The 13,357-nt window shown below is 42.1% G+C and overlaps 1 protein-coding gene across 1 annotated transcript in view; it reads left to right on the forward strand.

Moving 5' to 3' along the window:
* Nucleotides 1-13,357, forward strand: part of tenm1 (teneurin transmembrane protein 1) — a 178,266-nt gene that overhangs the window by 153,505 nt on the left and 11,404 nt on the right. Inside the window, exons 23-29 of the mRNA XM_030739166.1 lie at nucleotides 993-1,147; nucleotides 3,629-3,712; nucleotides 4,201-4,395; nucleotides 7,877-7,964; nucleotides 9,530-9,726; nucleotides 10,830-11,143; nucleotides 11,763-11,935. Coding sequence (XP_030595026.1) covers nucleotides 993-1,147; nucleotides 3,629-3,712; nucleotides 4,201-4,395; nucleotides 7,877-7,964; nucleotides 9,530-9,726; nucleotides 10,830-11,143; nucleotides 11,763-11,935 — 1,206 coding nt within the window. The remainder of the gene's footprint in view (nucleotides 1-992; nucleotides 1,148-3,628; nucleotides 3,713-4,200; nucleotides 4,396-7,876; nucleotides 7,965-9,529; nucleotides 9,727-10,829; nucleotides 11,144-11,762; nucleotides 11,936-13,357) is intronic.

Below are 13,357 nucleotides of genomic sequence, written 5' to 3' on the forward strand. Positions count from 1 at the left end.
CGTTAGTACTACTTTCTACTGTTTCATAGTGTACTATATTTAAACAGTTTAGTTTTGTGATTGATTGGGAATATAAGAAGTATGTTTTGTCTCCATAAAGTCCTTTGAGGCTAGTGTGAAATGAAATGATATATATATACACCCCATAAACATGATGTGACTTAATGATGACCCATAAAAAAAACAAAAAACAAAAATCATTTGTAAATGGCACACATGCACTGGGGATGTCAGGTAGATATGCTAAAAAAAATGGCTTATTATCACAGATGCTAAATGAACGCAATCAAGTGGATTTGATGGTGTAAGAGGTGAGGGCTGAGTAGTGGAATATTATTGCAGAGGAGTTGAGTCAAAGGCCTATTCTCTGTATGGAGATGAGGCAGGGATGAAGGTTGCCTCTCATCCATAACAGATGATTCATAGTCTGCCCTGACCTTTAATACCTGGACTTACCTCTTTTCCTTTCTCTGCTCGCCATCTACTGCAGAGCGCCGGTGCAAGGAGAGTTCAAGTATATGCTGTTAATAGGAAACCCCACTTGTGTCCAAGAGTACTGTGCAAATACAAATACACACGTGTGCACACGTGTGTTTGAAGTGTGGATGCTCATTTATAAAGCACATTTGCAGAAGCATCAAATGTCAAAAGTTCACTGCGGCACCCTGCTCACATCTAATGTGACAAATAACTTCTTCCTCCAGTTGCATTGTTCTAATCCCTTTAGTGGGCTCTGGAATGGAAATATAATTACATTTCCGTGGTGCAGTGCCTTTGATAAGACAGCCACTTGCTGAGCTGAATGTCTAACTGAGTTGGATGCCTCTCGGAAGCCCTCTCCTCTCTCCACTCTACTTCTCTCCCCTTACTCATCTCCCCTCTTCCTTTCTCTCCTTTAGGTTTTCTCGTTTTCCCTTTTCATTCTCTCACCCCCCACTCACTTCTCTCTGTCATCTCCAAAAGCTCATTCTGTCTCTCTCTCACCCGCCTAGGTATTGCGGTGGATAAAAGAGGTGTTGTCTACTTCGTTGATGGCACCACCATTCAGAAGATTAATGAGAGGGGTTTGCTCTCCACTGTGATTGGTTCAAACGGACTGATGTCGACGCAGCCGCTAAGCTGTGATGCGCGCATGGACATCGGCCAGGTAAGTTAACAATGCTGCAGAGTTTCGGTGACCGGCAGAAAGCAGAAACCATGATTTTGCTGTGAATGCTGTGCTCCTGTTGTTTTAATTATCTGTAGGAAAAATAGGCCTGCTTATTAAATCAAAACGGCAATGTACATTTCCAAGCTTCTTCTTACAGAAACCCTTTGTGATTTCTTAAAGGTATGTGTGTTTGTGTGTGTGACGGCGAGAGCGTGGTAAGACCAAAGACTGCATAGTTTTGATCTGGCAGCCTTCAGATCACAGTGCTAACTTATATCAGGCCTATTAGAGCAAAGGATGAATTATAGATGAGCTACTGGCTCTATAGAGGGATCTCTGCCCACACATAAGGATGTGAGTGCCTGTGTATGTGTGTGTGAATATCAATGTTCAAGCCAGGTGAGTTCCCAGAGGTGATATTATGTGTTGTTAAAGGGGCCATGCTGCTTTCTGGCTCTTCTTGATGTTTGTTTGTCATTGTTCTGATCATATCAAATTGAATTCATTCTCAGTTGAATTCTTACTAAAAAAAAAAAATGCTGTGACCTTAATGTGTCATCTTTGCTTATCATCTCTTAGCTGTTGTAGAAGTTTGTCCACATTAAAGCACCTGGAAGTGGAAGCTAGCAAGACTTGGAACTTCTTAACTTGATAGTTTAGCTGACTAAATGTGGAACTGTGTAGATTATTAATACTAGAAGGGATTATTCTTCCTAGTCCTTTACGTTAATGCTATTCCAGCACTGCTGAGTCATCTGCAGCTCACCTACACAGCTGTGTCTTGCTAGCATGAGCCGTCCGTCATGCATGGGTCTTATTTTGTTGATAAAATGATGAGTGCGAAACCACAAACTTACATTACAGTGTGTTTTAAACTGAAAAGAACTGCTGAAATCCTAGATGGTGCTAAATAAAAGTTAACAATGTTATCTCTCCGGCTGCTTCCAGGTATACTCAAGTACTCTACCAAAGTGCAGTTTTGATATTCTCAGGGCTATCTCACGCTTTAGCCCTGTGACACACGCTTTCAGGCTCCGTCTCACACTCTCACGCTGCTCACAGTAATGTCAGGCCAAATAAGAGAAAGCCTCTTTTCTTTAAAAAAAAAAAAAAAAAAAAAGCTTAAACAGGCTTTCTCTGCACACAGGACAGCTTTTTCTGTGTTTCAGCATTACCGCAAGCACAAAAGACACTGTTTTCAGTTCCTCACACGCTGAAGGACTGCGTAGGTGAATGGTTCAACAGTTTAAGAAATAACATAATTCAAGAAAAGATTGTAAAAAAAAAAAGGAAAAAAAAGTGCATTAAAAGCAAATGTGATTTTGTAGAGGGGTTCATGGACTTGGCAGTGAGCACAGTTTTTGTTGCTGCCTTTTCTGGGCCCAAACTCATTTAAGATGGACTTAGGTGAAGCTGAAAACAGTCCGCTGATGTGACCAATCAAAATCTGAACTTCTAAAGAAGAGATCTGTCCAACTTCTTCTACAGAAACCCTGCTGGCTTTTGCACAGGTGAAAAGCCAGCATCTGTGATAGTCTGGAGTGTATTACTGCACATGCCATAGCCATCTATGAAGGCACCCTTATTGCTCAGCAGTATTGGAGCAGCAGGGTTTGGGACAATGCATGCTGTCATCCAAATGATGTCTCTTTTTAAGGAAGGCCTTGCTTATTTCAGCAAGACAATCCCAAAAGAAATTACACATTACAACAGCATTGCTCTGCATTAAAGAAATTCAGGTGCTAAACAGTAATGCATGCCCAGCTCTGTGCTCTGTGCTCTGTGCACAGGTTAGCTTAACTTCTAGGAGTGATCGCCTGCCATCACTGCAAAGTTCAATATCATGAGGAGCCGAGATTTGATGCATGGGACACCGTGAGTCCTGCTTGATGAATCTCTCTATCTTTAAAAATGGAATTTCAGAGTGAACCTTCTACTCTCTCATTTGACAGAGCCTATAATTGGACATGTCAGTGGCAATTTAACATGATCCATTTATTTACCAATCCGTCCTCAGAGTCATCAATCACCCCATCCTTCAGACGCGCCACGTCGTCTCCACAGCAGACGGACCTGCGTGTGTGAGAGAGATGGACAGTGATGTTGGTGGCTGTGCCTTAGTGTAGGTTTGTCTGCCTTTGACCCCCACGGTGTTAGCGGACAGGGTGTGCTATTTGAGCAGGCAGCGATCACGGTTATTGGATGACATTTGGAACAGTGCCGAAGCGAGCCAGTGTGAGCCTTGAATAAACACAGGGAAGGCTCCCTGCCCGCCACTGACCTTTGCATGAGCAGGGAGGGTCAGGAGGCCTAATACTATGTTATTAAGGAGATGTTATTTGTATCACCTGTAACTGGCTCTTGCGGGCAGTCGCCACCAAGGATTTCTTGCTCTTTTGTTCTCTTTTTCTTTTTTTTCTTTTTTTTAGAGAAATATACATTAAGTCCACGTGTTCGTGCATGTTTGTCGATCCTCAGGTACGCCTGGAGTGGCCAACAGACCTGGCCATTAACCCACTGGACAACTCCCTGTACATCCTCGACAACAACATTGTCCTGCAGGTAGAGAAATATACACAAACAAAAACAGAGGTTTGCAAGGGAGTGAAATATATGCCTGTTTCTTATTTATTCATCTGCTTTCTTGAGAGACACTGGGACTATATGTAGAAGTGGAAGAGAGGGTAATAAAATATTTTTCACAAATTGCTGTGCTGTCGCTTTAGGTGAATTTAGAGTGAGTGAGTGAGGCTGCTAACAAAAAATAAAGTAAAAAAATAAAAAAGCACCTTGTTAAAAAAAAAAAAAAACATGCTATCACAGGTCTCCGCAGGAGCTGTTTTTGAGAAAGTGTCACTCAGCTTTTTTTCTCCAAAATTAATGAATTGCCTGTTTGAGCGTGTTCAAAAGTAATGAGTCAGGAGATGAGGCAGGCGATGTTTGATACACCGGATCAAAACAAAAGGATTGTTATTGTCAGTGCCTGATTTTGTTGAGCTGCTGTGCCTGTTTCTTTTATATAGATAATGTGTTGTGTTGTATTCCTTCAGGTGTCAGAAAGTCTTCAGGTGCGCATTGTGGCAGGACGTCCAATCCACTGCCAGGTTCCGGGTATTGACCACCACTTGGTGAGCCGGGCTGCTGTGCGCGCCACCCTGGAGGCAGCTAAGGCCATCGCCCTGTCCCACCTGGGAACGCTGTACATCACCGAGACTGATGAGAGGCGAATCAACCGCGTCCAGCAGGTCTGACTGGGTTTCGGAGGGCACCTGTATACCAGCTCTCATGTTGCAAGTTAATGCTAAAGTTGCAAAAGATGCACTTATCCAGAGTGTTAATAGATTTCGCTGTATTATTCTGACAGTGCAACACCATGCCTTATGACAAATTTAGCACAGATGTCCAAAAAAAAAAAAAAATGCTGTAAGTCTCCACAAAGTGAGGCATGGACGTTCTCCACATCTTTGGCAAAAGTAGCGACAGGAAAAAAATAAACAGCTCGGCTAGAGCTGACACAAGCAATCCATCTGGCCTTATGACACTAATTTACCTTCACACTTGTTGCATCACGAGTCCCACTGTGATCAGGTTGTTTGCATAACAGATGCTACGCATCAAGGCAGTGCATTGAATCTGTGCCTTCCACGTGGAGGCTCAAAATCAGATGCATTAAAAAAAAAAAAAAAAAATCCAAAAGCGTGTTTTTAGTTTTAGGAAAAAAAAAAAAATAGATATATTTTTTTTTCAATTTGCTCCATTAGCTAGCAGCATGTTGTCACAGCACTGAAGCATTTTGGAAGCAGCAGCACAAAGGTAGTGCCTGCTGGACTCAATCAATAGCACCTTTGTGGTCTGCAGCAACACGCTGGGTCCATGTGGAGGCAGACAGGAACATATAATACCTCAGATGCCTTTTTATTGGGTACCGACCAGCCATGTTGCAAAGGGCAATGAAAAGATTTCTTTCTTTTTTACTGCGTTTGTCACACCTATTTTATGTTTGGCATTTTTAGGCTTCTATTTACCACACGTCCCAGTCGGATTCAGACAGAAATGGATCCGTCCGCATTTGTTAAGGTTTCTACACGTATTCAGCAACAGGTGCCAGACTGACAGTGAGCGGCACCGCTTTATGACAGTGAACCGTAAACTAAAATTAGGGATGATTTGTTTTGAGGTGTGTGATGATGCGTTGAGATTATCCCAGCAGTTTCTAATGTGCTGATTGCACATTAGGAAAAAAAAACAGTCGGGCAAATACAATATGATGAGGTAAACTAGGAGCACGCAGATACACCTGACGTTTTAAACTGATTTTAAAAATGAAGCACGGATTTAAATGCTGTGTTTCATTTCAAATGCTTCGCACCAGTTCCAGGTTGCACTCTTTAGCCAGTAAGTCTTTTTTTTTAGTGTAATAAGCTCTTAAATGTGAACGTGCCTTGGCCTTAATACTAAGTATTTAGGGCGATGACTTGGCACTGCCTGTGGTCTGCGCTCGCGGTCCAGGCACGTATTTCCATCACATGGACTCAGAACATTTGGCCAGAACATCAAGGACCACACATGCATAACCAATATGTGCTATTTTTATGTTTATCTTGCATAAGTTGCTGTGTTATTTGTTGTGCATCATATTGGAGCATTACAATCAAAATCATTACATGGCACATTTGCTCTGCCGTGCCCGTGCTTGTCTGCTTTAAATTAAGGGCAATTTGCTAGAACTTTTTTATGTTCATCGGGCACATGTTTAAAAATAAAGCAGTTATTGTCTTGAGAAGAGCGTTGCCATTATTTTGAAACAAAGACTCTGTTTTGTATATTTCCCTACTCCCCCTGCAAGCAAGCTGGTGTTTTTTTTTTTGTTTTTTTTTTTCTGTGTCATCTGGGAGGGTAACGCTGATTGGGGCAGCTTTACAGGGGAACCCTTGAGGACAGAAAGTTGTGAAAAAGAAGTTGCACTTCTCTTCTGAGGTTTTACACATCAGGACATGAAAAAAATTTAGTTTTTAGCAGGTTCTCAAGTTATTTAAATACAACCTCAGATGAACAACAGCACATGACATATTACACAGACGGCCTCACATTTGCCTCTAGAATACTTTGGTATACAGAGGAGTTCATGGCCAGCTCAATTACTGCAAGGTCCTGTGGCTACAAAACAAACCCAAATCATCGCCCCTCCACTGTGTTTGACAGTTTGTATGAGGTGTTTGTGTTCATATGTTGTGTTTGGCTTTTGCCAAACGCAGTGCTGTGCATTATGGCCAAACAGCTCCACTTTGGTCTCCTCTGTCTAAAGGGCGTTGCTCCAGAAGTCTTGTGATTTGTTCACATGCAGCTTTGCAAACATAAGCTGTGCTACCATGTTCATTTGCCATAGTTGTTCAGTCTTTTCCCAATTATTCTGTTATTAATTTTAACATTTAACATGCTAACTGAGACCTTCAGAGCCTGAGATGGAGCTCTTGGGTTTTTGCAATTTCTCTGAGCCTCGCATGGTCTGACCTTTGGGTGAATTTGCTGGGAAAGATTGGCAGCTGTCTTAATGTTTTCCCTTTGTGAATCTTTCTCTCTGTAGAATGATGGAATGATAAGCTTAAGAACCCATCCTGGATTAATGGGACGCAACAGTTTCTTGCTTGTCTTTCCTCTTTGGCATTGTGTTAACACACACCTGCATGCTCCGGACAAGCAAACTGCCAAAGCTTCTCCTTTTATAGAGGCGCTCATAAGTGCTGATGATAAATGAATCAAGTCCGTTTGATTAGAAGCACCTGGCTGCTACTTAGCCTCTGAATTCCTATGAAAACAGTAAGAGTGAAACTTTTTTTTTCACACAATGCTTCTTAGTTTTTATTAAATAAATAATGACACAGTGCGATATGTTGTGTTCCTGCCAAGGACCAGGTTATTTTTACTATATCTTGATACATAAAAGCTAGTTACTGTTTCACATAACTGTAAGATGTATTTTATTGGTCAAGGTGATGAAATTTTACTTCTAAACCAAAAATTAGGACTTAAAAGTTAAAATTTTTCTTTCAGATGATAAATACAGATAATTTGGGGGGAAATTTAGTTACTTTTTCACAGAGACACTTGGATAAACAGTCCTCTCAGTTTGGCAATGCAAACAAAAGAGCTGCACTACAGAACAGCTTCATAATAAACACCTCAGATAAACTTTCCCCGTAGAATAATAAAGTTTATAAAAGCAAATCTTCATCAAACATATCATCTTTGACAATTATCCTCCAACAATGCACGACCCTCCCGGGCTAGTTAAGAGGTATCGTCCTCCCAAGATTAATCAAAATCAAGCTGTTGTTGTAGCAGTTTTCACCTCCACTTGCAGCTCTCCTGCTCATCAGGACAATCAGCTTAATTTGTTTGGAGAGCGAGATTTAATGTTCCAAAAATCTGTCAATCAGTCAGCGAGGGAATAGTGTCACACATCGAAGACAACACATAATGCCTTTGTTTGTCTAACTTTACGGAAAGGCATCAAAGATATCATCGGAGATGTTTTTGGCTCGGGTAACACAAAGCGATACCGTTAATCGGAGCAGGTTTTATATGAATTACCATCATTATCTTGTTTGTCAGAGAGTTTCAAAAGGCAGTTGTGGAACATTATCTTCTGTTCAACAGTGTTTAACAGCGGCCTCCTACAGCATGCTGCAGCCGCCGGTGACGTGTCGCTTTTTGAAAACTCCACAGGTGTCAACCAACGGCGAGATATCGATCGTCTCCGGAGCCCCCACGGACTGCGATTGCAAGATAGACCCCAACTGCGACTGCTTCTCTGGTGGGTCACCAGGCACACGTGCGTGCGCTCGTTACGCGGGCGCAGGATTAAGTAACGTGAAAGCATTAGATTATGTTTAATAGGATTACAGCGCTACAAAACATGCAGCAGCATTTGAAAATTCTTTGTGGTCACATCACACTTGGCCTGCTTCAGAAGTATTTTTAGAGGAAACAAAAAACTGGAGCATTGTGAATCCTCAGAGGATTTGATTTAGTCTGTATATCTTGATATCGAGTGGGTAAATCTGGCTTCCCTGCGTGTCCCTGCTGGACTGTAATTTTATTAGCACTGTGACACTCGGACTTATTAAAGTCAGCTGGAATCGTAGTGCCTAAGAAGAGTCACTTTGACTCGCCTTGACAAATAATTTAAAATATATGACAATGATGTTTATATAAATGATGACAATATATCTACTTGATTACATATCTGTAATGTCAGACTGCAGAATTAAGCAAATGCATTTTGACTTGACTGTGAGTGTTTGTGTGTTGGCTAAACAGTGCAGGCAAGTGTGTGTGTGTTTGTGTGTGTGTAGATGTATTTATATTTGTATTCATAGGAAAGCTCCTTCTTTGTAGAGACCTCCAGCTAAATTTCAGTAGCAACCAGCTCGAGAGAAACCTTTCAAATCCATTCAAATTACAGCTGGTGAAAGAAAATGCTCACTTCCATGTTTTAACCGGTTGCTGTATCATGGAAGGGCACCTGAAACGCAATAAAAGGAAGAGGGAAAGGACCAAACAAATAAGCAGATGTTCTTTTGACAGTTAGGCCATGCTTTCATTGTAAGTGTCAGCGGATGTGATTTTATCATTTAATTCTGCTCATAAAAATCAGTCTCTTTTCTATTCAAAATGGAGGGAAGTGTCTCTCCCATGCCACAAGCCAATGGGCTGTAACCATCCCTATTCCTTGAGTTGTACTTTGCATATTTTCAATCATGTCTTGCTGTTAACAGATGATTACTCTCTTCAGAGGCTTTCCGTTTCCATCCCTTCACCGTAAACACTCACGCAGTGTCTTTGAACACGGACACGTATGTGAGTGCACACCCCGCAAATACGAACGGACATGAGCGCACACGCACTCGCGCACAAAAGCGTACACACATAATGTGCGTGCTGTCAAGAGATAAACTGCCACCTTGCTGTCTGTACAGACCCATCAGAGGCCCCAGGCCTACTGCTGACAACATCTAAAGGGCTTCACCCAGCTATTATCCTGCTGTGCAACCAAAGACATCTGGATGCATTCAGTCACCTACTACCAATGCCTGATAAGACTGAGGTCACTATCAAGGTGGTCATATCCACTCCGCTGGGAAGTTACCAAATCCCAACAAGTCCAAGTCCTGAGCCGAACTGATAACCGCTTAAGCAGCACCATGGGATCCTCATATTTTGCCAGCCACGTGTGAACTGGTTGTGATTTCTGGCTTTCGTTGAAGAACGATTTGTATTTCTCAGTGTGGTTAGAACTGAGGGTGCTTTGAATTATGTTATTTTGTCAGTAAAGAGCATATCCTCGCTGAAATGATGCGTTCTCATTTTTCTTATCAGGAGATGGAGGCTACGCCCGTGATGCTCGTCTCAAGGCCCCGTCCTCTCTGGCAGTGGCCCCCAATGGCACCCTGTACATTGCTGATCTGGGCAATATCCGGATCAGGGCTGTTAGCCCCAACCAGCCCCAGCCCACCCCAGCTGGGCTGGTGGAGATCAGCTCTCCTCTGGACCAGGAGCTCTATCTCTTTAGCCAGGTACACACCACAATGCCTAAGTGGTGCATTTGCATGTAAAATATTTGGATGCCAGAGAATTACATTTCAGTGAAGGTCAGACTAAGAATAAGATCTTCGTATGAAGTCCAAGTAGACCTAAATTCTCATTACAGTAATTTAATTTCTAATTTATAAGCAAACCTAACTGACCTATAACTCAAGCGTTTCCTTGGATTTCCACATAGCGAAATTAAAATAGATTAAGCCACGCAAGCTCGTTTTTACACAGATCAGTTTGAGATAATGAGCTACTAATGATTTACACTCAATAACTGCTTGTTGGGCCTGTTGGGAAGCTAGCTAATGGAACCAGCTGACAAAGCTCAGATTAGCTTTCTGATATGAGCCATTTAGAGTCAAGAGGAGGGTAAACTGCCACTTTTGGATTACATTTCACAAAAATAATATTCCTCACTTTACAAAGTCTTATGAATGATTGAATGATCAAATAATATCAGCTAGGTTAGCTTAATCCAATCAGGGTGTTTACTTGCTCTGAATGGGCCTTTTGTGAGTGACTATGAATGACAGTAAGCATGATCGATGCACACAAGACGGCGAGTTTAATGCCTTATGTTGCAGAAATCTGGGCTTTCCTGTTATTTCTGATCATTTAATGAACAAAGCAGTTTATTCGGTCTGAGTAAATGAAACTCTGATTTCCTAAAATGGTTTTCAAAATGCATATAAGGAGAAAAAAAAACCTTACCAGTAATTCATTACACATTCTGAGCTCTAAAATAAAACATGTTTGTTCATCTGTACATATATAATTAAAAAACAGAAAACCCATCATTTACATATGGTTAGTAGTTATTGTTAATATGTGTTTACCTTCCTAAAATTGGTGTTTTTGCACATTATTCTTCACTTTGTGATGCTACAATGACTTTCTGTTTCTATACTTGATTGTTTTTGAAGTAATTTTGTTTTAATGAAGCAGCCAAATTAGTAAATCACTAATCTGAGAGTACCAAGTAGTTACTAAGAACCTGGAAGGCCTTAACACACAAACATGAATTTACAGCTATTATTATTTGCAGTAGCTGAGTCCTCAGCAGTGTCTCTTCCCTCTGTGACAGAACGGCTCCCACCTGTACACCAAACACCTGATCACGGGACACTACCTGTACAACTTCTCTTACGGCACAGACGGCCAGTTGTCGGGGGTGACGTGCCGCGACGGCCGCAGCCTCCAGGTGAGGAGGGATGCTCACGGAGTGCCTCTCTGGCTGGCTCTACCTGGCGGACAGGTGTACTGGCTGTCCCTTAGCAACAGCGGCACGCTGAGGAAGGTGTCAGCCCAAGGCCATGACATCGCCCACATCACTTACCATGGCAACACAGGTCTCCTAGCAACCAAAAGTGATGAGAACAGTTGGACTACTGTTTATGAGTGAGTTTGCAGTTTATTTACAAAGCTCCTTATTCTGCATGTCTCTGCTCTTCTTTATTTCTTCTCTTTTCTTCCTTTTCTCACGTTTTTTTTTCTTCAATTTTCGCTTTGCTGCCTGACTCTGAATGTTTGAGTTAACACTGCATTGCCTGAATGTGTATTTTCATGACAGCTTACGATAGGGGTATGAAATGTGAGTGCCATCTGGTGGTCACTACTGCATCACCAGAGCTGTAGGAAGGCCTGGGGGGGGACTTTTTTTTTTTTCTTTCTTGTCTTTACTTAAAGCGACTGATTAGCTGAAGGACGTCTGCAACACTTTGAGCACATACATGTTTAGCACGGCACATATAGTAACACATCAGTCTGAATTATTCACCACTGCCAACCCGGTCTCTGTCTCCGATTCCACAGCTGGATAATTACACATATAAATCATAGTTGACACTCACTCTGAGCCCGTGCTTGTGCATGGGAGCATGCATATGTGTGCTTTTGTGGGCACGACTGTGTTCATTCGCCCGCGAGCAATAGATATCTCTGTGTGTGTGTGTGTGTGTGTGTGTGCGCGTGCGCGCGCGTGTTTGTTTGCTTATTGCCTCTGTGTTGGTTCTCAAAGGTACAACAGCGAGGGTCGAGTGACCAACATTACACTACCAACTGCTGAGGTGAGCGGTTACCACGGCAACCTGGAGCGCTGGTCTCGTGTGGAGGTTGAAGCGTCCAACCGTGAGAACTTTGTCACCAGCACAAACTTGTCTGCCAGTGACACCATCTACATGTTCAGACAAGGTGCAGCATCACAATGAGTTTTGCGCTTTGTAAATTTCTCACAGCTCATTATACAGATTGTTTGTGCACAGCTGGCACAGATCTATCGGTTTTATGTATTTACTGGTTGGGACAGAAGAGAAGATTATAGCTTCCGAGCCATGCACTTACCCCCCATTTTTTTAAAACCAGAAACTTGCCACAAGGCTATTTATGAGTCATCTGGTGAGACACCACACACACAGATGTACAAGGAAGGCAGAGCGTAAGGTTGCAGTGATGTTTAAACATTTATGATCGGCAAACGTGGCTGTTATTCTGGTTAAGTCAGAAACTCTGACCCGCGTTTCTGTCATTCCTCATCAGCGGTATACGCCGGAGAGTCACAGCTTTAGAAAAGCATTTATCCGCTTCTATAAATAATTCACATATGGATCTCATATGACCTCTTTACATAACCAGACAAATGGGCAGATGCTGTTTATTTAATTCTTTTATTTACAGCAAAACAAGATAGATCCGGCTGATTCGTGAAATGCCTTTAACAACTGCTGGGGAAAAAAAAAAAAAAAAAAATGGAAAAGAGGGCAGAGATGAGAAGAGGAGAAAATGAGAGTGGAGTGAAGAAGCCACTCATGGGAGCAGTTTCTTCTCATGTCATCCCTTTAATTGCTTTCTTGCAGTTGTCACACTGACAGGACTGCAGGGAGGGAAAAGCTGCTCCAACACACACACACACACACACACACACACACACACAAACACACAGGCGTGTACACCACGCTACAGTGTGACAGAGCTGCCAGGGAAAAAGTTGAAATGACCCACTATTTTTCGAGCGCCCCCTCTACTTCCACCACGCACAAATTCACTGTGTCGCCGCCTGCCTCTGAGGCAACAATAACCATATGTACGGAAAGGTTTTATGGCGGTGGAGGGAATAGAAGTTACTATCTAGTTTATTAGCTGCGTTAAGTTTTATGGTTAAAATATAGTTTTATGGTATGTTTCTTTCTTTTTTTTTATTAATTGTGTTTTAAACATGCGGCAAAGTGATACTGGCATGTGTAAAGTCTGTTTGAAATCTAACTCGGAGCAATATAGAAATGAAAGAACAGTTTCTGAGAAAGGCTTTGCAATGTGTGAAAAACTGTTATACCCCACCCCACCCCTCCTTTCCTTCTTTCTCTCTGTTTCTTGCTCTCGCTCTCCCTCTCTCCCCCCGTCATTGCCCCCCTCTCGCTCTCATTATCTGTCTCTCTTCCTTCCACTCTTTCTTTCTAAAGATGTAATAGCTGATGCAGTACAAAGCTAATGTTGCCGAGAGAACATTTTAAAAAACACTCAGCACAGTGATTTAAGCAATTAATTCAAATAAAGCGCGCACACACAAAGCCAGCCATTGCATTCATGTAGCCTTCTTCTCACAGATTTCTTCTCAAG

Source organism: Archocentrus centrarchus, chromosome 10 (assembly GCF_007364275.1).
Source record: "Archocentrus centrarchus isolate MPI-CPG fArcCen1 chromosome 10, fArcCen1, whole genome shotgun sequence".
Classification (NCBI taxonomy): domain Eukaryota; kingdom Metazoa; phylum Chordata; class Actinopteri; order Cichliformes; family Cichlidae; genus Archocentrus; species Archocentrus centrarchus.